This window comes from Malaclemys terrapin, unplaced genomic scaffold (assembly GCF_027887155.1).
Source record: "Malaclemys terrapin pileata isolate rMalTer1 unplaced genomic scaffold, rMalTer1.hap1 scaffold_58, whole genome shotgun sequence".
NCBI lineage: Eukaryota > Metazoa > Chordata > Testudines > Emydidae > Malaclemys > Malaclemys terrapin.
Window position 1 is genome coordinate 41,939 of NW_026530219.1, and position 21,285 is coordinate 63,223.

The following is a 21,285-nucleotide window of genomic DNA, read 5'->3' on the forward strand; positions in this document are numbered from 1 at the left end:
TCCCCCCTCTGGGAGGGGAGTGGGGGCTGGTGGGTTAGAGTGGGGGGGGGCGCTGGGAGCCAGGACTCCTCGGTTCTCTCCCCGGCTCTGGGAGGGGAGTGGGGTCTAGTGGTTAGAGCAGGGGTGGCTGGGAGCCCGGACTCATGGGTTCTCTCCCTGGCTCTGGGAGGGGAGTGGGGGCTGGTGGGTTAGAGTGGGGAGGGGGCTGGGAGCCCGGACTCCTGGGTTCTCTGCCGCTCTGGGATGGGGGTGGGCTCCCAGACCCGAAGGTTCAGTAGAGCTACCCCCTCCCACAGGGGGTCTGAACAGGATATGAGCCCCCGACTCCTGGGTTCTGTACTGACCCCCGTTGCAGGAGGCGGGTGTCCCGGATGCCTGGGTTCAGTAATTGTCTCCTCTCTCCTGCAGGGAGCCCCATTGGAGCCCCATTGGAATCGGGCCCCCCCTTCTCTGAGCGCCGTGGCCGGAGGCCCCCCAACATGTCAGGGGTGCTGCCCACACTGATGGCCGTGCTGTGGGGGGGGATCCTGGGGGTCGGGGGGGCAGGGAGCCAAGCCAGAAAGGTGAGAGGGGAGCTCTAGGGTGGGGATGTGGGGCCCTGGGGTCGGTGGGGGTCTCCTTGGAGTGGGAGGGGACCCTGGGGTGACTGTGAGGATATGGATGCTGGGAGGGTCTGAGGGGGCTGGGAGGATACGGGGGTTGGGGGGGGGCTTTGAGCAGAGAAGGGCTCTGGGGGGGTCTCTGGAGATGTGGGGGGGGCTGCTCTCTCACCATCTCTCCCCCCAGCCGGGGTGTCTGCGCCCGTCATACCCTGCGGGTCCCCCTGGTTTACAACGAGACCTTCGCCCGGCCACTGCACCAGCCCTACCTCAACCCTGTGCCCCGGGGGCCGCATCTGCAGCACCTACAGGTATTCCCCCCCCCCCGCAGAACTCCTGGGTTCTCTCCCTGGCTCTGGGAGGGGAGTGGGGGCTGGTGGGTTAGAGCCGGGGGGGCTGGAGCCACAACTCTTGTCTTCTTGGTCCAGCTCTGGGAGGGGAGTGGGGGCTGGTGGTTAGAGCAGGGGGGACTGGGAGCCAGGACTCCTGGGTTCTCTCCCCGGCTCCGGGAGGGGAGTGGGGGCTGGTGGTTAGAGTAGGGGGCTGGGAGCCAGGACTCCTGGGTTCTCTCCCTGGCTCTGAGAGGGGAGCAGGGGCTGGTGGGTTAGAGCAGGGGGGGCTGGGAGCCAGGACTCCTGGGTTCTCTCCTTGGCTGTGGGAGGGGAGTGGGGGCTGGTGGTTAGAGCTGGGCGGTGGGAGCCAGGACTCCTGGGTCCCATCGCTGCCCACAGGACCACGTACCGCGTGGCCGTGCGCCAGGTGACCAGGACGTGCTGCAGACCGACGCCATCTGCTGCCAGGGCTGGAAGAAGAGGCACGTGGGGGCCAACACCTGCGAGGAGGGTGAGTCAGGGAGGGGGGCCCGGCTGGGTGGGGTGGGACCCCCAACCCCTCCCCCACCCCGCTAACCCCATCAACGTCCTTCTCCCTCCACAGCTGTGTGCCACAAGCCCTGTCAGAACGGGGGCGTCTGCGCCAGCCCCGACCGGTGCCACTGCCGCCCCGGATGGGGGGGGCGCTACTGCCACGTGGGTGAGTAGAACCCAGGCGTCCAGGCCCCCCACCCATTCCCGTGCTCTAACCCACCTGCCCCCACTCCCCTCCTGGAGCCGGGGAGAGAACCCAGGAGTCCTGGCTCCCAGCCCCCCCTGCTCTAACCCCCCAGCGCCGGGGAGAGAACCCAGGAGTCCTGGCTCCCAGCTCCCCCTACTCTAACCCCCCAGTCCGCCTCCCCTCCCAGAGAACCCAGGTGTCCTGCCCCACAGTGGGGTCTCTCCTCTCTAGATGTGGACGAATGCCGCTCGCCCGCCCCCCTCTGCCCCCAGCGTTGCCTCAACACCCCGGGCAGCTACCGGTGCCAGTGTGAGCCCGGCTTCGCCCCGGGGCCTGATGGGACCGGCTGCCACCTGCTGCCCACCGCCCACACCGCCCCACTGCCCACACCCCCAGGTACGTGGGGCACCACTGGGGGTGGGGGAGCCCAGACTCCTGGGTTCTCTCCCCGGCTCTGGGAGGGGAGTGGGGGCTGGTGGGTTGGAGCCGGGGGGGGCTGGGAGCCAGGACTCCTGGGTTCTCTCCCGGCTCTGGGAGGGGAGTGGGGGCTGGTGGGTTAGAACAGAGGGGGCTGGGAGCCAGGACTCCTGGGTTCTCTCCCCGGCTCTGGGAGGGGAGTGGGGGCTGGTGGATTAGAGCAGGGGGGGCTGGGAGCCCGGACTCCTGGGTTCTATCCCCAGCTCTGGGAGGGGAGTGGGGGGGTCTAGTGGTTAGAGCAGCGGGGGGCTGGGAGCCCGGACTCCTGGGTTCTCTCCCCGGCTCTGGGAGGGGAGTGGGGTCTGGTGGGTTGGAGTCAGGGGGGGGCTGGGAGCCAGGACTCCTGGGTTCTCTCCCAGCTCGGGGAGGGCAGTGGGGGCTGGGGGGTTAGACCGTGGAGGGGCCGGACTCCTGGGTTCTCGGGGGGGGGGCGTTGTTTGTTCTCTCAGTGCCCTCTCCTCTCCCTCCCCCCCCCCCAGCGCGGGACCCCCCCGCCCCGGAGCGCCTGACCCGGCAGGTGCAGGAGCTGCAGCAGCAGATGGAGAAGTTGGAGGAGGTGAGGGGGGGAGGGGCTGGGCGGAGCTTAGGGGGCTGGGGGCGGGGTTACCGGCTTGGAGGGAGGGGCGGGGGGAGATGGGGGGTGCAGGGGGCTAGTGACATGATATGCGGGAGCTGGGTGGGAGAGAGGAGGGGCGGCGGGAGTTTCGGGTTTCAGATGTGGGGGGACTCGGGGGCGCTGGAGGAGTTTGGGGGCTCGGCCGTGTTGGGGGGCCCAGGTGTCGGGGGGCCGCTGGGAGTTTGGGGGCTCAGAGGGTGTCGGGGGGCGCTAGGGGGGGTTGGGGGACATGGGGGCGCTAGGGGGGTTGGCTCAGGGGGTGTCGGGGGGTCCGCTGGGAGTTTGGGGTCAGAGGGTGTTGGGGGCGCTAGGGGGAGTTGGGGGGACATGGGGGCGCTGGGGGGAGTTGGGGGGACATGGGGGCACTGGGGGGAGTTGGCTCATGGGGTGTCGGGGGGCCCGCTGGGAGTTTGGGGTCAGAGGGTGTCGGGGGCGCTAGGGGGGTTGGGGGGACATGTGGGGCGCTAGGGGGCTTGGGGGGACATGGGGGCGCTGGGGGGAGTTGGCTCAGGGGGTGTCGGGAGGCTCTGGGGGGAGTTGGGGGGACATGGGGGCGCTAGGGGAGGTTGGGGGGACATGGGGGCTCTGGGGGGAGTTGGCTCAGGGGGTGTCGGGGGGCTCTGGGGGGAGTTGGGGGGACATGGGGGCGCTAGGGGAGGTTGGGGGGACATGGGGGCACTAGGGGGAGTTGGGGGGATATGGGGGCGCTGGGGGAGTTGGCTCATGGGGTGTCGGGGGGCGCTGGGGGGAGTTGGGGGGACATGGGGCGCTAGGGGGAGTTGGGGGGACATGGGGACGCTAGGGGGAGTTGGCTCATGGGGTGTCGGGGGGGCCGCTGGGAGTTTGGGGCTCACCCCCCACTGACGCTGCCCCCCCAGCGCGTGGAGCGGGCCCTGGGGACCCTGCGCCGGCTGCTGCCGCCCCCCCTGGCCGATCTGGGCCCCGCCGAGCTCGCCGAGCTCTGGAGCCGCCTCCGGTACCTGGACCGGGTGGACTCGCTCAGCGACCAGCTGCTGCTGCTGGAGGAGAGACTGGGGGCCTGTGAGTGACCCCGCCCCCCCGGATCCCCCAAATCCCCCTGCCCCCACTGCCTGGGAGTGACCCCGCCCCCCCGGGTCCCCCAAATCCCCCTGCCCCCACTGCCTGGGAGTGACCCCACCCCCCCGGGCCCCCCAAATCCCCCTGCCCCCACTGCCTGGGAGTGACCCCGCCTCCCCGGACCCCCCAAATCCCCCTGCCCCCACTGCCTGGGAGTGACCCCGCCCCCCCGGGTCCCCCAAATCCCCCTGCCCCCACTGCCTGGGAGTGACCCCGCCCCCCCGGACTCCCCAAATCCCCCTGCCCCCACTGCCTGGGAGTGACCCCGCCCCCCCGGGCCCCCCAAATCCCCCTGCCCCCACTGCCTGGGAGTGACCCCGCCTCCCCGCGGGCCCCCCAAATCCCCCTGCCCCCACTCCCAGGGAGAGACCCCGCCCCCCGCCCCCCGGGCCCCCCAAATCCCCCTGCCCGGGAGTGACCCCGCCCCCTCCGCGGGCCCCCCAAATGCTCCTGCCCCCCACTGCCTGTGAGTGACCCCGCTCCCCCCGGGTCCCCCAAATATCCACGCCCCCAGCCGCCCCGCGCCTAGGAGTGACCCCGGCCCCCCTGCGGGCTCCCCAAATCCCCCCTGCCTGGGAGTGACCCTGGACCCCCCCAAATTCCCCCCGCCCCCTTCACTCACAAGCTGTGGGGACCCGGCCCTGGCGGGGGAGGGGAACTGCCGGGCCTGCAGCTTTGCGGGGGGGGGGGTCGCGGGGGCTCCCCCAGTTTAACCCTTTCTCTGCCCCCCCAGGCTCCTGCCAGGACGGGAGAAACGGGTTCGGATACGAAGTGAACCGGTGACGCCCACCCCGCCCGGCGAAAAACTGAGGGGGGGGCAAGGAATGGGGGGTGTCCCCCCCGCGCTTTAAACCCTTGTTAATACCTCTAATTTATGCCGGGACGTTGCTAATTAGCACAGATGAATTAAATAGTTAATTGGATTCCCGCCTCCAGCCCCAGGGCCTTTATTTGGTGCAAAGGGGCGGGTGGGGGATGGGAGCCCCCAGCCCGGACTCCTGGGTTCTCTTGCCAACTCTCCCTGCTCTCAGGGCCTGGCCGGTTTCTTTCCTCCCCTCATTGTTCTCACATTTTCCGGGCCGGGCGGGCTGGGTGCCAGGGGCCCGGTGCCGAGAAGCAGCAGGAAGGGGGGGTGGGGGGCAGAGGAAATGAGTCGGGGGGTGAATACGGCACCCAGCGCTTCTGCAGATGGGGCCACCCCTCGGTGTCCCCCCTCCCCCAGCTCTGCCGGTGCCCCTCACTCCCGACCCGCAGCCCCTGCCAGCCGGCCCTGCCCCCCCCAGCTCTGCCGGTGCCCCTCACTCCCGACCCGCAGCCCCTGCCAGCCCAGCCCCCCCCCAGCCCTGCCGGTGCCCCTCACTCCTGACCCGCAGCCCCTGCCAGCCCAGCCCTGCCCCCCCCAGCTCTGCCAGTGCCCCTCACTCCTGACCCGCAGCCCCTGCCAGCCCAGCCCTGCCCCCCCCAGCTCTGCCAGTGCCCCTCACTCCCGACCCGCAGCCCCTGCCAGCCCAGCCCTGCCCCCCCCAGCTCTGCCGGTGCCCCTCACTCCTGACCCGCAGCCCCTGCCAGCCCAGCCCCCCCCCCCCAGCTCTGCTGGTGCCCCTCACTCCCGACCCACAGCCCCTGCTAGCCCGGCCCTGCCCCCCCCAGCTCTGCCGGTGCCCCTCACTCCCGACCCGCAGCCCCTGCTAGCCCAGCACTGCCCCCCCCAGCTCTGCCGGTGCCCTTCACTCCCGACCCGCAGCCCCTGCCCCCCCAGCTCTGCCGGTGCCCCTCACTCCCGACCCGCAGCCCCTGCCAGCCCAGCCCTGCCGGTGCCCCTGAGCCCCCTCACCATGGCAACAGGGCACTGCACAGGCCCTCCCCCCCTCGCGGTTCATGGGGGGCTCTGGGTTGCTGAATTAGGCCCACATGCCATTAGCCCCGCCCCCTCCCTGATCCAGGGCAGGATGTCACCCCAGAACTATGACATCATCCTTTGCTGCATGACATCACAGCCTGCTGTCCCTGCCAGGCTCAGCGCGTGTGATGGTATCATTCTGTGTGACATCATCATATCTGTGTGATGTCACAGCCCTCTCCGGAGGTCACGCCCCCAAACTCCATGACCTCACCAGCCTTTCCCCAGGCGGGCCGACTATGGCGTGACATCATCCGCTGCGTGTGACATCATCAGTATGTGTGTAATGGCAGCACTCCCCACCCCCAGGCCAATGAGGTAATCACTCTACGTGACCTCAGTGCCCCACCCCCTGTGATATCATCAGCCCCTTTGCCCCCCTGACATTGCTTAATATTTGTGATGTCACAGTCTCCCACATGTGACATCAGGCGGTGACCTTGGGGACAGGGGCTGGAACAGAATTCAGGGCCACACCCCCTACCCCTAGGGGTGTGCCCCACAGGGGAGGAGCCAGATGGCCAAGGCTCCTCCCATCTCAGGTGACTGCCCCATATTGGCCTGGGATGGACGTGAAGGGGTGTGACAAAGGAGGGGGGGATTTTCTGTAACACTTGTACGATTCCTAAGCGTGCCTCAGTTTCCCTCCTTGGTACTCAGCGCTGCAAAGGCTCGGGCCCTGGTGCTGTCTGGGGGCGTTACAGGCCAGGCTGGGGTGGCCTGGCCCATTTGCTGCAGCAAGCCCCACAGATGGGGGCGCGGGGGCCACAGGCTCCATCTGGGGGGCCCTGAGCCAGACCCTGGGCAGTTGTGGGGCACTGTGAGCCCAGCCCGCTAAGGGGTCAATCCCAGCGGCCTGGGCACAGAGCAGAGCCTGGGGGTCAATTACCAGGGGGAGGAGATCCTGGCCCAGGCCCCGCCCACAGTGACCAGGGGGAGGAGCTCCCGACTCAGGCCCCGCCCCCACTGACCAGGGGGAGGAGGTTTTGACCCAAGCCCCGCCCTGTTACCAGGGGGAGGAGCTCCCGGCCAAAGCCCCGCCCTGTTACCAGGGGGAGGGGCTCCCGGCCAAAGCCCCGCCCCGTTAGCAGGGGGAGGGGCTCCCGGCCAAAGCCCCGCCCCAACCACACCCACAGTGACCAGGGGGAGGCACCGTGGGGCAGCCACATTCTATGGTGTTTATTAAAAGCAGAACGGTCGCGGGCGCAGGGACCCAACCCCCCCCATAACCCCCCCGGGAGAGGGTGCCCTGGGGGATCCCTAGGGGGCTGGGTGCCCCCCTCACCCCAGGTCCCCCCATGGAGCAGACGGGGCGAGGGGAACAATTGGCAAGATCCTGCCCCCCCGCAAAGTACACACAAAGAAACAGTTAATAAATACATACCATGGCCCCCTGCTCCTAGGGGCATGGCCTATCCTGACAGCCAATCAGAAGCCAGCACTCCCTCCCCCCCAAAAAATGGAGCCCCTGCACAAATGACCCCCCCCCATCAGAAGCCAGGTTTCCTGGCCAGCCCCCATCCCCCTCTCTGCCCCCCCCACCCCCCATTACCCCTCCTTCCCTCCCCATCCCTGCCCCTCTCCCCCACTAGCCCCATCACCCCACCCAGCCCCCACATCCTGATCTCCTGCCCTCCACCAGCCTCGCAATCCCCGCCAATCCCCTTCCCTCCACCCCGCCGACCCCTTCCTTCCTCTGACCCCCGTCCATGGAGCAAACCCCTCCCCCCAGCTAGGGGGGACTCCAGGGCCACCCCCCCATTTCCCCTGGGGGGGGTTATGCCACCTCCCCCCATCCATCCCGCAGCATCTCCGCCTCTGGGGGCATCAACAGGGGGACGCGACGCCCCCTTCCTGGGCGGGATCCATCCAGATTGGGGGGGGGGGTAATAAACATCCCTCCCTCCCCGGGGAAGAGTCTTCCATTGATGAGTGAATCTGAGGGGGGGGGGGGGAAATTGTCTTTCCTGTGTCCACTCCCCCCCCCCGCCCGCTCCACATAGCACCGTCCATCGTGTCCCTGGCACGGTCTCCTTTCCACGGTGCGCCCACAGCTGGGGGGCAGAGGGCATGTGGGGGAGGAACGAACGTCTCTTCCATGGGTTCCTCCCCCCCAGCAGGGTGGAGTGGAACGGTCTGTGGCTTCCTTCCCCCCAGCAGGAGGCTAGAGTGGAATGGTCTGTGGCTTTCTCCCCCCCCCCCAACAGGAGGTTGGAGTGGACCGGTCCAGCTTCCTTTCCTCCCCCTACCAGGAGGTTGGAGTGGAACAGTCCCTGGCCTTCTTTCTCTGCTCCCCCCAAAGGTTGAAGTGGAACAGTCTGCAGTTTGCTTTCTTCCTGGGGCAGGTTGGAGTGGAACAATCCATGAGATCCTTTTTTCCCCGGTTCCCCCCTGTGGGAGGGAGGAATGGGTTGGTCCACAGCGTCTGTTCTTCCTCCCAGCAGGAGGCTAGAGTGGATGGTCCATTATTTAATCCTCCTTCCCCCGTTAGGAAATTGGAATGGATCAGTCCATGGTTCAGACTGGAGTGGATCAGTCCATGTTGACAGGACTGGGGGGAGGTGATGGTGGGGGAGCGGGAGATACCAAGTGGCTAAACCGGGAGGGGGGTGTCGGAATGCTGGGTTAGTAGATCTGGTCCCTGGCTGCTCTGCCTGGTGGGCGTGGCTGGTGCTGGCTCCGCCCACTCGGCAAAGGCTCCGCCCCAGCTGGCTGGCGGGGGTGTCACTGTGGGGCAGGGGGGTCCGGGCCAGGGCTCAGCTCCCCCGACAGGCTGTCGAAGGCCTCGAGCATGGCCTGGCGCACGCGTTCCGTCAGCGCCGGCACCGCCTCCGGGCCCAGCCCCTGCGTGGGCATCGGCGCCAGCACCTGGATCAGACAGCGCCCTGCGGGGGAGGGGGGCACGTGAGGGGGGCGGGAGCGGCCGAACCGCCCCGCCTCCAGCCCCCCCAGGTCCCTTCCCCCACCTCTGGCCCCTCACAGCACCCTTCTCCCCTGACCCACCCCACAGGCCCCCCTTCTCTAACCTCCGGCCCCCCACAGCTACCTTCCCCCACCTCCAGCCCCCCACAGCTCCCTTCCCCCCCCGACCCACCCCGCACAGCCCCTTCCCCCACCTATGGCCCCCCACAGCTCCCTTCCCCCACCGCAAGCCCCCTTCTCCCGCCTATGGCCCCCCACAGCTCCCTTCCCTCCTGACCCACCCTGCATGGCCCCCTTCTCTAACCTACAACCCCCCACAGACCCCTTCCCCCATCTCCAGCCCCCCACAGCTCCCTTCTCCCGCCGCAGTCCCCTTCCCCCACCTATGGCCCCCCACAGTTCCCTTCTCCCCTGGCCCACCCCGCACTGCCCCTTCCCCCACCTACGGCCCCCCACAGCCCCCTTCCCCCACCTCTGGCCCCCCACAGCTCCCTTCTCCCCTGGACCACCCCGCATGGCCCCTTCCCCCACCTCTGGCCCCCCACAGCTCCCTTCCCCCCTGACCCACCGCGCACGCCCCCCTTCTCTAACCTCCGCCCCCCCCACAGCTCCCTTCCCCCACCTATGGCCCCCCACAGCTCCCTTCTTCCCCAACCCCCCTGCACGGCCCCCCTTTTCCCACCTACAGCGCCCCCAGCAACGCCCCCAAACATCCCCCTTCCCCTCCCCACCTACAGCCCCCCCATTCCCCGGACCTCCCACCTACAGCCCCCCAACCCCCCACACACAGCCCCCCTCCACCAGCCCCTCCCTGACCCCTGGGGTTGCTCACCCGTCGTGAATCTTCTCTCCTTCTTGCTGTAGAAATCGCGGTACGAGGACATCACGATGGGGATCACGGGCACCTGCGGGGGGAGGGGGGATCAGAATCGTACCCTGTAGCTCCAAGCAGCGCCCTGTACCCCCGTATCCGTCACGTCTCACACCTAGCTCCCGTGAGCTGCTGAGACCCGCTGGTCTGGGCAGCGTTGGGGTGCAGGGGGTTATGGGGGGATCACTGGGGCCGGCGAGTGGGGGAGCTGGAATCCGGGATTTGCAATTAATAAACCTCTGTTCTGCTGTCCCTCGACCAGGGGGTTTGCTCGGGGATCTCGGCTCCTATACAAAGGCTGGGCCGTGTCCTCCCCACAGCAAGGGGGGCAGACGGGTAATGAACTCACGCTTGGCAGGCTCAGGGGGCAAGGCCGGGGCTGGGGGGAATTGGCCGGGGCCTGGCTCTGGGTGTGAATCGGGAGCAGCTGGAGCTGGGTGTGGGGCTCCCCGTGGGGCTGAGTGATCACAGCACCCGGAGGGGTTTGCTGCAGGTCACTGGCTTGGCTCTGGGAGAGACGGCGCAGGCTGGGGAATGAAGGGGGCCCAGTGGTGCCACGGTCCCAGGCTGCACCCCGGGGACCCCATCACCTCCCCCCCCCTCGAGTAACTCACTGCACCCAGCCCAGCCAATATGGGGCTGAGAATCTCCCCAGTAGCCGCCTGCCATCAACCTGCTACCTGGGCCCGCGCGGCCGGGAGGGGGAGCCCGGGGGGGTCGTTGGGGGAACGTACCTGGGCCTGCACGGCCAGGTGGAAGGCCCCGCGTTTGAAGGGCAGCATGGAGCCGTTGTGGTTCCTGGTTCCTTCGGGGAACACCCAGACCCGGACCTGCCAGAGAGCGCAGGGTGAGAGCAGGGACCCACGCAGCACAACCCCCCCCGAGTCCCCTCACATCCCCCCAGGAAGTCCCCCATATCTCCCACCTCCACACAGACACCCCCATGGAGCCCCCCCAAACACAGCCCCTCATAGAGCCCCCCCAGACACCCTCACCCCAAACACACAGACACCCCCATGGAGCTGCCCCCACCCTCACCACATGCGCCTCCCCCCCGGCTGTGCACCCCCCGTTCTCCCCCTACATTGTCGCGCAGCATGGTCTGCGCCGTCTCCGACATGACGCCGATGGCGTCGTCCGTTTTCTTGCGGTTGATGAAGATGATGCCGCCGAGCCAGCAGGCCAGCCCCACGGTGCCCATGTACATCAGCTCCTTCTTGGCTATGGGCACGCAGCGGTCGGGCAGCACCTCCATCATCCCTGTGGGGAGCAAGGGGTTAACGGGCTGAGCACCCCGCCCACCCCCCTCAACCAGCCCTGCGGGGAGTGAGGGGTTAATGGGCTGGGAGCCCCGCCCCCACCAGCTGTCCCCGCCCTACTCTGCCCTCTGTTGGGCCCAGGAGGGACTGCAGTAGCCGGGTGCTCCCCCTCCAGAACCCCACCCCCAGCCCCACCCAGCCCGGAGCCCCGCCCCCAGCCCAAGCCCCGCCCGGCGCCCCCAGCCCAGACCCCCACCTCCAGCCCCGCCCCAGCACCCCCAGCCCAAGCCCCGCCCCCAGCGGCGCACCCAGCAGGTCGAGGGAGCTCTGGTGGTTGGAGACGACGACGTAGGGCTCGGGCAGGTTGAAATGCTCCAGCCCCGCCCCAGCACCCCCAGCCCAAGCCCCGCCCCCAGCCCGGAGCCCCGCCCCCAGCGGCGCACCCAGCAGGTCGAGGGAGCTCTGGTGGTTGGAGACGACGACGTAGGGCTCGGGCAGGTTGAAATGCTCCAGGCCGCGCACCTCGATGCGTATGCCGTACAGGTACTTCACGTGGTGCAGCATGAACCGGATGATCCTGGGGGGAGGGGAGCAGACACACGCTGGGGGGGGCAGTGTGGGGGGTCCCCCAACAACCAGAGCCTGGGGGTCAGGAACCCTCCCCTCCCGGCTACAGCCCTGCCCCTGCCGTATCCCACCCCCTGGCACCTTGACATGGCCCCCCCCGCTCTATCCCCTCCCCCAGCGGAGAGCCCCCCCCGGCCCGCACTCACTTCATGTTCTCCACGCTGCGGCCCCGCAGGGCGCAGAGCGGGATGACCAGCACGGCGAGCGTCAGGATCCAGCCGTTGTAGAAGGCCATCTTGCAGAAGTACCGGAAGGTGGCGTTGCACTCGTAGAGCAGGGGCACGGCCAGCAGGAGCAGGGCGAGCGCCCACTGGGCCAGCGACAGCTCCATGGCCCTGCGGGGACACGGCCCGTCACGCAGGCTGCCAGGCAGAGCCGGGCTAGCGGGGGCTGTGGGTCAGGAGTGAGGGGCACAGGCAGGGCTGGGGGGGCAGGGCCGGGCTGGCAGGGGCTGCGGGTCGGGAGTGAGGGGCACCGGCAGGGCTGGGGGGGCAGGGCTGGGCTGGCAGGGGCTGCGGGTCGGGAGTGAGGGGCACCGGCAGGGCTGGGGGGGCAGGGCTGGGCTGGCAGGGGCTGCGGGTCGGGAGTGAGGGGCACCGGCAGAGCTGGGGGCCCAGGGCTGGGCTGGCAGGGGCTGCGGGTTGGGAGTGAGGGGCACCGGCAGAGCTGGGGGGGGCAGTGTCGGGCTGGCAGGGGCTGCGGGTTGGGAGTGAGGGGCACCGGCAGAGCTGGGGGGGGCAGTGCCGGGCTGGCAGGGGCTGCGGGTTGGGAGTGAGGGGCACCGGCAGAGCTGGGGGGGGGCAGTGCCGGGCTGGCAGGGGTTGCGGGTCGGGAGTGAGGGGCACCGGCAGGGCTGGGGGGGCAGGACTGGGCTGGCAGGGGCTGTGGGTCGGGAGTGAGGGGCACCGGCAGAGCTGGGGGAGGCAGGGCCGGGCTGGCGGGGGCTGCAGGCGTGAGGGGTGCCAGCGCCTGGCGTGGCGTTGGGCAGGGAGTCCCACGCCGATTTCGCTGGCACAAGCCCGGCTTTCCCTGGCGAAAGGCCCCAAGCCCCCCACAGCCCCTGACACGCGCTGAGCGCCGGCCGAGGGGTGGAACGGCCCGTCTGGGCCTCTCCGGAGCTGCCAGAACCGAGCAGCAAAGGGACCGGGGGCTTTGCCAGGCCAAAGGGAAAGTCACCAGCGGGCAGAGCGCCGGGGGGAGCGGCCGCAGCCAGAGAGAAACCAGAACCAGTCCAGCAACCTCAGTTGTAAAAATACAATAGACAGACAGACAGACAAGACACACACACACACACACACACCCCGACACTGCCCCTGCCACGCACATCTACGCACAGGGGGTGTGTAACAACCGGGTGTATACAGGAGACGGGAGTCGGGAGTCACACGCCCAGCGGGTGTGCACACACCAGGCCGAACACATGCACACAGGCTGTGTCCGCAGTGCACATCTGTGTAGGCTGCGTGTAGACATGACAAAGTGGGAATTGTTTGCAGTGTTTTATGAAGCCGCGGGGTGCCTCAGTTTCCCCTACCCTGTACACGGTGCCCAGCGGGTGGCAGCGCCCGGGCAGGGTGGAATGGACAGCACCAGCAGGGAACTGGCTCAAGCCGACCCAGAGCAAGACGGGGGCTGGAGAGACGGTGCCGCTCACCGGGGGTGTGGAGCCAGCAGGGCCAGGCCTGGGGACAAGCGAGTGGGGGCACACACACAGCTTGTCCGCAGTACACGTACACACGGTGTGTACAATTATACACACACACAGCTTGTCCACAGTACACGTACACACGGTGTGTACAATTATACCCACACCCGGCTTGTCCACAATACACGTACACACAGTGTGTACAATTACATACACACACGGCTTATCTGCAGTACGTACACACTGTGTGTACAATTACATACACACACGGCTTATCTGCAGTACGTACACACTGTGTGTACAATTATACACACACACGGCTTGTCTGCAGAATGCGTACACACCGTGTGTACAATTATACCCACACCCGGCTTGTCCACAATACACGTACACACGGTGTGTACAATTATATACACACACGGCTTGTCCACAGTACACGTACACACAGTGTGTACAATTATATACACATCCAGCTTATCTGCAGTACGCGTACACACTGTGTGTACAATTCTACACATGGCTTATCTGCAGAATGCGGACACATGGTGTGTACAGTCGTACATACACAGCTTGTCTGCAGTACGCGTCACCATTTTCAAAAAGGGAGCCAGGCCGACTGTGTGGACTTTTGGGGCACTGGGGAGATTCTCGCCAGAGCCGCACTGAATCACCTGCTCCCTCTTGCGGAGGACGCGCTGCCAGAACCCCAGCACAGCTTCAGACCATCCCGAGGCGCCGCTGACGTGACCTCCGCAGCCGGGCAGATCCGGGAGAAATGCCAGGAACACCCCCAGGAGCTGCATACGGCCTTTAGCGATCTGATCAACGCCGTCGACTCTGTCAACCACAAGGCTCTGTGGAAAAGCGTGGAAAAGTTTGGCTGCCCGAGCAAACGTATCACCACGGTAAGACTCCTCCATGACCAGATGACTGCCTCCACCCTGAGCCCTGTGTCATCCGAACTGGCATGGAACAAGGCTGTGTCCCGGCACCCAGCCTTTTCTCCATTTTCTTAGCTAACCCAAGCCCGTCTACCACAGGGCATTGGCGATTGATGGCCACCTCTTCAGCCTTTCTCGTCTCCGGGCCAGAACGAATATCGGCAACAATACCCCAACTCCGGTATGCCGGTGATTGTGCTGTAGTTGTGCACTCAAAGGAGGAGACCTACAAACAGCCCGTAATTGCTTCTGACTCTGAACATCAGCAAAAGAAAAGCTCTCCACCAGCCAGTCCCTGGTCAAGCATCAGACCCAGCAACGAAGATCTACGCTGACAAAGAGGAAGTGGAAAATGTAGAATTCTTTGCTATCTTGGCAGCCATCTCTCAGAGAGGGCAGATGGGGATGTCGACACTCAGCACAGGCCGGGCGTTCAACGATCAGAACACACACGAGACTTCTCATGCACAAAGCGGTGGTAACCCCAACGCTCCTCTCCGGCTGTGAGACGTGGGCAACTGACGGAAAACACCAGCACCAGTACTTCCTTTGGAAGATCCTCCACGTAACGTGGGAGGCTCGTCACACTAATGTCAGTGTCCTCACAGAGGCCAACATCGTCAGTGATTATCCCGCCCCAGCTGAGGCGGAGCGGGCCCCGCGTGCGCATGCCTGACGTGCGCTTACCAAAACAACAGCTGTATGCCCAGCTCACTGAAGGAGAAAGGAAACGGGGAGGCCAAAAGAAACGCTTCAAAGAGACCTGCAAGATCAATCCCAAGAGATGTGGCATCAGCACCACATACTGGGAGACAGCAGCCCAGGAGAGGGGTAACTGGCCAAGACTTGTCACAGAGGGAATGTCCACTGTTGAGGAAAATCGCCTTGCCCTGGTCGCAGAAAAACGCCAGCCAAGAAAGGAAACACAACGGTCACGCAGCAATCGCGGGCCAGCCCTGGCTTCCAACACCACCCGCAACGTCTGCCACGGATCGGACTCCTCAGTCACCACAGGACCCATGAAAACTAAAACCTGGGAAAGATCATCCTCGCGGGATCGCTGACGAGGACGCGTACACACGGTGTGTACAAATGTACACGCGCACGGCTTGTCCGCAGTACGCGCACACACGGTGTGTACAATTGTACACGCGAACGGCTTGTCCGCAGTACGCGCACACACCGTGTGTACAATTGTACACGCGCACGGCTTGTCCGCAGTACGCGCACACACGGTGTGTACAATTGTACACGCGCACGGCTTGTCCGCAGTACGCGCACACACCGTGTGTACAATTGTACACGCGCACGGCTTGTCCGCAGTACGCGCACACACCGTGTGTACAATTGTACACGCGCACGGCTTGTCCGGAGTACGCGCACACACAGTGTGTACAATTATGCACACACTGAGCTTATCTGCGGTACGCGTACACACGGTGTATGTAATATCGACACCCCCGGACTGCACCTGCGCTGTATGCATGTGCCCGGGGGGCGTGCCCTAGAAGGCAGATTGCACACCCAGGGCGTGGCTGCAGCGTCCATGCTCACCCGGTGTGCCGATAACCATAGAATATCAGGGTGGGAAGGGACCTCAGGAGGTATCTAGTCCAACCCCCTGCTCAAAGCAGGGCCAATCCCAACTAAATCGTCCCAGCCAGGGCTTTGTCAAGCTGGGCCTTAAAAACCTCCAAGGAAGGAGATTCCACCACCTCCCTAGGGAACCCATTCCAGTGTTTCACCACCCTCCTAGGGAAATAGTGTTTCCTAATATCCAACCTAGACCTCCCCCACTGCAACTTGAGACCATTGCTCCTTGTTCTGTCATCTGCCACCACTGAGAACAGCCGAACTCCATCCTCTTTGGAACCCCCCTTCAGGTAGTTGAAAGCAGCTATCAAATCCCCCCTCATTCTTTAGTCTGCAGACTAAACAATCCCAGTTCCCTCAGCCGCTCCTCATAAGTCATGTGCTCCAGCCCCCTAATCATTTTCGTTGCCCTCCGCTGGACTCTTTCCAATTTTTCCACATCCTTCTTGTAGTGTGGGGCCCAAAACTGGACACAATACTCCAGATGAGGCCTCACCAATGTCAAATAGAGGGGAACGATCACGTCCCAAGATCTGCTGGCAATGCCCCTACTTATACAGCCCAAAATGCTGTTAGCTTTCTTGGCAACAAGGGCACACTGTTGACTCATATCCAGCTTCTCGTCCACTGTAACCCCTAGGTCCTTTTCTGCGGAACTGCTGCCTAGCCACTCGGTCCCTAGTCTGTAACAGTGAATGGGATTCTTCCGGCCTAAGGGCAGGACTCTACACTTGCCTTTGTTGAACCTCATCAGATTTCATTTGGCCCAATCCTCCAATTTGTCTAGGTCCCTCTGTATCCTATCCCTACCCTCCAGCATATCTACCACTCCTCCCAGTTGTGTCATCTGCAAACTTGCTGAGAGTGCAGTCCATGCCATCCTCCAGATCATTAATGAAGATACTGAACCGGCCCCAGGACCGACCCTTGGGGCACTCCGCTTGAAACCGGCTGCCAACTAGACATGGAGCAGTTGATCACTACCCGTTGAGCCCGACGATCTAGGCAGCTTTCTATCCACCTTACAGTCCATTCATCCAGCCCATACTTCTTTAACTTGCTGGCAAGAATACTGTGGGAGACCGTATCAAAAGCTTTGCTAAAGTCAAGGAATAACACATCCACTGCTCTCCCCTCATCCACAGAGCCAGTTATCTCATCATAGAAGGCAATTAGGTTAGTCAGGCACGACTTCCCCTTGGTGAATCCATGCTGCCTGTTCCTGATCACTTTCCTCTCCTCTAAGTGCCTCAGAATTGATTCCTTCTGGATCTGCTCCATGATTTTTCCAGGGACTGAGGTGAGGCTGACTGGCCTGTAGTTCCCCGGATCCTCCTCCTTCCCTTTTTTAAAGATGGGCACTACATTAGCCTTTTTCCAGTCATCTGGGACCTCCCCCGATCGCCATGAGTTTTCAAAGATAATGGCTAATGGCTCTGCAATCTCATCCGCCAACTCCTTTAGCACCCTCGGATGCAGCACATCCGGCCCCATGGACTTGTGCTCGTCCAGGTTTTCTAGATAGTCCCGAACCACTTCTTTCTCCACAGAGGGCTGGTCACCTCCTCCCCATACTGTGCTGCCCAGTCCAGCAGTCTGGGAGCTGACCTTGTTCGTGAAGACAGAGGCAAAAAAAGCATTGAGTACATTAGCTTTTTCCACATCCTCCGTCACTAGGTTGCCTCCCTCATTCAGTAAGGGGCCCACACTTTCCTTGATTTTCTTCTTGTTGCTAACATACCTGAAGAAACCCTTCTTGTTACTCTTAACATCTCTTGCTAGCTGCAACTCCAAGTGTGCTTTGGCCTTCCTGATTTCACTCTTGCATGCCTGAGCAATATTTTTATACTCCTCCCTGGTCATTTGTCCAATCTTCCACTTCTTGTAAGCTTCTTTTTTGCGTTTAAGATCAGCAAGGATTTCACTGTTTAGCCAAGCTAGTCACCTGCCATATTTACTGTTCTTTCTACACATCAGGATGGTTTGTTCCTGCAATCTCAATAAGGATTCTTTAAAATACATTTAAAATAATGCCGGGAATGTCACCCCGCAGCCGATCAGTCCGTCGGAGCGCGTCCCTTTACAGCGCACTATGCACTCATGGGCAGGATGTTCACAAGCGTCTCTCGCACGCTGGATCTGCACACGCCATGCATCTCCGCTACGGAGGCCCAGTGCAGCTCTAAATGCACTGTAAATTCCCATGCACGCAGCGCGTACAGACGGAGCCGGTGCCATCGACACAGCCTGTGCCCAGCGGCCTGGAACCCCCCTGAACTCTGGGGCACCCCAGGGACCCTTCTCCAGCCCCATCGCTCTCTCCCCACTAGGACCCTCCACGAGCCATGGCCCCAGTGATGTCCCTGTGCCCGATGCCGTGCCCTGGCCTGCGCCCGCTGGCAGGGCAGGCAGACGGCGGGGGTTCCCGGGGCCGGACGTGCAGTCAGCTGCCCCCCTCACAGCACCCCCAGAGTTCCCAGACACGGAGGCTGCCCTGGAATCTGGCTCTGTTCGGGTCAGCGCTCATGTCCTGCTCACCCTTCGCTCGGACCCCCGGAGCACCACGGTGTGTGTGTGTGGGGGAAACTACACCTGGCTTTAACACTCGCTTAACACCCCCGTCCCACCACAACCTCCTGCTGTGTACAACACCCCCACGGGGCGTGCAACACACGGTCAGAATACAGACACACCCCACACCTGTACCTAACACACAGAGCATGGATCACACTCATGGGGTGTGCAACACACAGTCAGCATACAGACACACCCCACACCTGTACCTAATACACAGAGCATGGATCACACCCGCGGGGTGTGTAACACACTGTCAGAGTACAGACACACCTCATACCTGTACCTAACACACAAAGCATGGATCACACTCACGGGGTGTGCAACACACAGTCAGAGTACAGACACACCCCACACCTGTACCTAACACACAGAGCATGGATCACACCCACAGGGTGTGCAACACACAGTCAGAGTACAGACACACCGCACTCCTGTACCTAACACACACAGCGTGGATCACACCACGGGGCGTGTAACACACAGTCAGGATACAGACACACCGCACTCCTGTACCTAACACACACAGAATGGATCACACTCACGGGGCGTGTAACACACTGTCAGAGTACAGACACACCTCACACCCCTACCTAACACACAGAGTGTGGCTCACACCCCGCCAGGCGCACACCTGCAGGGTATGTAACACATTGTCTATACACATGGTATATATAATATGTTGACACTCTTTCACACGCATGTCACACACACACACAAACATACAGAGTATGTCATATTGTGTCTGTACACACACCGGGTAGGTAATATACTGGTGCTAAACGTACCCCTTCCCCCCCCCTCCAGTATATAATGTATACACAAACACGCAGGGTATATAATATTGTCTACATACTCACACACAGGTTTTGCATATAACACACTATCTATACAGCTCTCTGCACGGCATGCGATATACACCCTGTGTGTGTATCTAGGGTCAGCACAACACACTGCCATAAACACGCCCAGAGGATATACAATATACTGTCTCTACACACGCAGGGTAGGCATAGAATATCCTGTCTCTACACACATACACACACTGTAACATATCACCCTACACACACTGTGTGTGAGTGTAACAGAAGCACACACACTGAACAGCCATACGCGCTCAGTACTTGCCCAAACGCAGGGTGTGTATCCAACAGACAGAGACCGTACACAACCCCCCCACACACACACACACACAACCACGCCCTATACACACCTCTCGCCCAGGCACACCAAGTTGTTTGGCTGGGAATTTCCTACGGTTTTTCTAACCCCAGCGGGGTGACATCAAGGGCGCGGCCCGGCTGGAAACACCCGCTCAGAGCGGAGAACAAGCGAGCAGAGAGGGATGGGGAATTTCCTCGCCTGGGGCTGGAAGAAAACCTGACGCTGGCGGAGAAGGTGACCAGGCGGGGATGGAGATGGGGGTAAGTGAGGGGAGCTCCGGGGAATGGCGCGAGCAGCTCGCACCGGAAAAGTCTGGCTGGCCACATGGTCCAAATACACAGGACTCCAAATTCCTGAGATGGGGGCTGCCGGCCATGCGGGCGTCTCATCCGCGCGTGGGCCTCTGTCGGGCGCACTGCCAAGCCGCGCCCACGGCCCGCACGGCCAGAAACTTTGGGACGGGAAAGCGAGAGGTGCCTCCCGCAAGCCCATGACTCCCGGAGCTGGGGGTTCAAGGGAGTTGAGCCCGCTGCCCCCCGCTAGTCCAGAGACAGGGAGGCTGGGCAGCCCACGCTGTGAGCACGGGATGGGAACCGCACGGGACCACGCGGGGGCCGGAGAGAAACAAAGCAAAGCAGCCCCCCTGGGCCGGGCAGCGCCATCGTGCCAGTCCCTGGCAGTGCCTCCGTGAGACGGGCAATGCCCCAGCCGGGCCTTGGGGGCACGTCGCTGCCCGGCACACAGCCCCCGCTCGGGGATAAATACCCGCCCCCCCCCGGCGCACTGGGGAGACACACACCCAGCCTGTCTGGTACAACACGGTGTGTCCATCGCACAGACTGTACCACAACCCGCCGGGCCCACGGGGCAGTGCAGCTGTCACTCACACACACACACACACACAGCGTGCCCAGCCCGGACACAGCCCCTATCCCGCACCCGGGGCAATGAGCTCGGGGCCCCTCAGCCCCCCAGGACACCGGGGGGGAGGGGCTGGGCTCTGTGCCACAGGCCCCCAATCGCCGAGCGGGGGAGGGGGCAGGAGCTGACTCAGGAAGGGGAAGAGATAAAAGGAGGCAGGCGGGGGGGGGGAGCGAGGGCGGATGGGGTGACAGACAGTGACCCCCCCTCACAGTCCCAGCCCCTCCGCCCCCAGGGACATGTCCAGCTGGGGGGACCCCCGAACTCCACCCCCCACACAGCCCCCCTCCCACAGCCCGCCCGGCCTCGGCCCCCCAATCCCCAGCCCCCCCTCTGCCCCCCAATCCTCCCCCCCAGCCCCACCTCCCGGCCTCTGCCCCCCAATTCCCCCCGCCCGGCCTCTCCCCCCCAACCCCACAATCCTCGCTCCCCCGCCCTCCAACCTCCAACCCCACAATCCCCCGCCCGGGCTCCCCCCGGCACCTGGGGCTGGTGGGGTCGGGCGGCGCCGCGCCCCGCGCCGGGCTCTACCCCCCGCGCCCCCGGGATCGGGGTCGGGATCGGGGCCGGGCCATGGCGCCTGGTGCTGATGCTGCGGGCGAGGGAGATGCTGATGCTCCGGCTCCGGCTCCGGCTCCGGCTGCTGCGGCGGCGCCTCCCCCCGCGCCTGGGGGGCCCGGCAGGAAGTGGGGGGGGGCGGGTGACGGGCTGCGCCGGCAGCCAATCAGCCCCGCGCCTGCCCTGCTCCGCCCCGCCCCCCTTGTGCCCCCCGCCCCTCCCCTCCTTCCTCCAGCCCCCCTTGTATCTCCCATCCCATCCCCCCTCTCCTTCTATCCCCCTCCCCCCTTGTGCCCCCCGCCCCTCCCCTCCTTCCTCCAGCCCCCCCGCCCCTCCTCCGCCCCCAGCCCCCCTTGTATCTCCCATCCCATCCCCCCTCCCCTTCTATCCCCCTCCCCCTCCTTCATCTAGTCCCCCTCCTCCGCCCCCAGCCCCCCTTCTATCCCCATCCCCTCCCCCGCCCCCCT

General features: G+C 64.4%; 2 protein-coding genes across 2 annotated transcripts; one reads left to right on the forward strand and one right to left on the reverse strand.

Moving 5' to 3' along the window:
• The first annotated feature begins 660 nt into the window (after nt 1-660).
• Nucleotides 661-4,774, forward strand: EGFL8 (EGF like domain multiple 8). Its single transcript, XM_054015172.1, is given in 10 exon segments — nt 661-671; nt 748-871; nt 873-910; nt 1,331-1,365; nt 1,368-1,442; nt 1,536-1,631; nt 1,884-2,048; nt 2,609-2,685; nt 3,624-3,786; nt 4,577-4,774. Coding segments are annotated over 10 exon segments (834 nt in total). The 3' UTR covers nt 4,627-4,774.
• Nucleotides 4,775-7,408: 2,634 nt separating this feature from the next.
• On the reverse strand, nt 7,409-20,895 carry AGPAT1 (1-acylglycerol-3-phosphate O-acyltransferase 1). The gene is made up of 7 exons (XM_054015178.1): nt 20,744-20,895; nt 11,569-11,757; nt 11,239-11,372; nt 10,621-10,796; nt 10,271-10,366; nt 9,498-9,570; nt 7,409-8,628 (listed from the first exon to the last, which is right to left on the reverse strand). Exons 2-7 carry the CDS (start codon nt 11,751-11,753, stop codon nt 8,468-8,470), a joined length of 825 nt encoding a protein of 274 aa, XP_053871153.1. The 5' UTR covers nt 11,754-11,757; nt 20,744-20,895; the 3' UTR covers nt 7,409-8,467.
• Nucleotides 20,896-21,285: the final 390 nt, after the last annotated feature.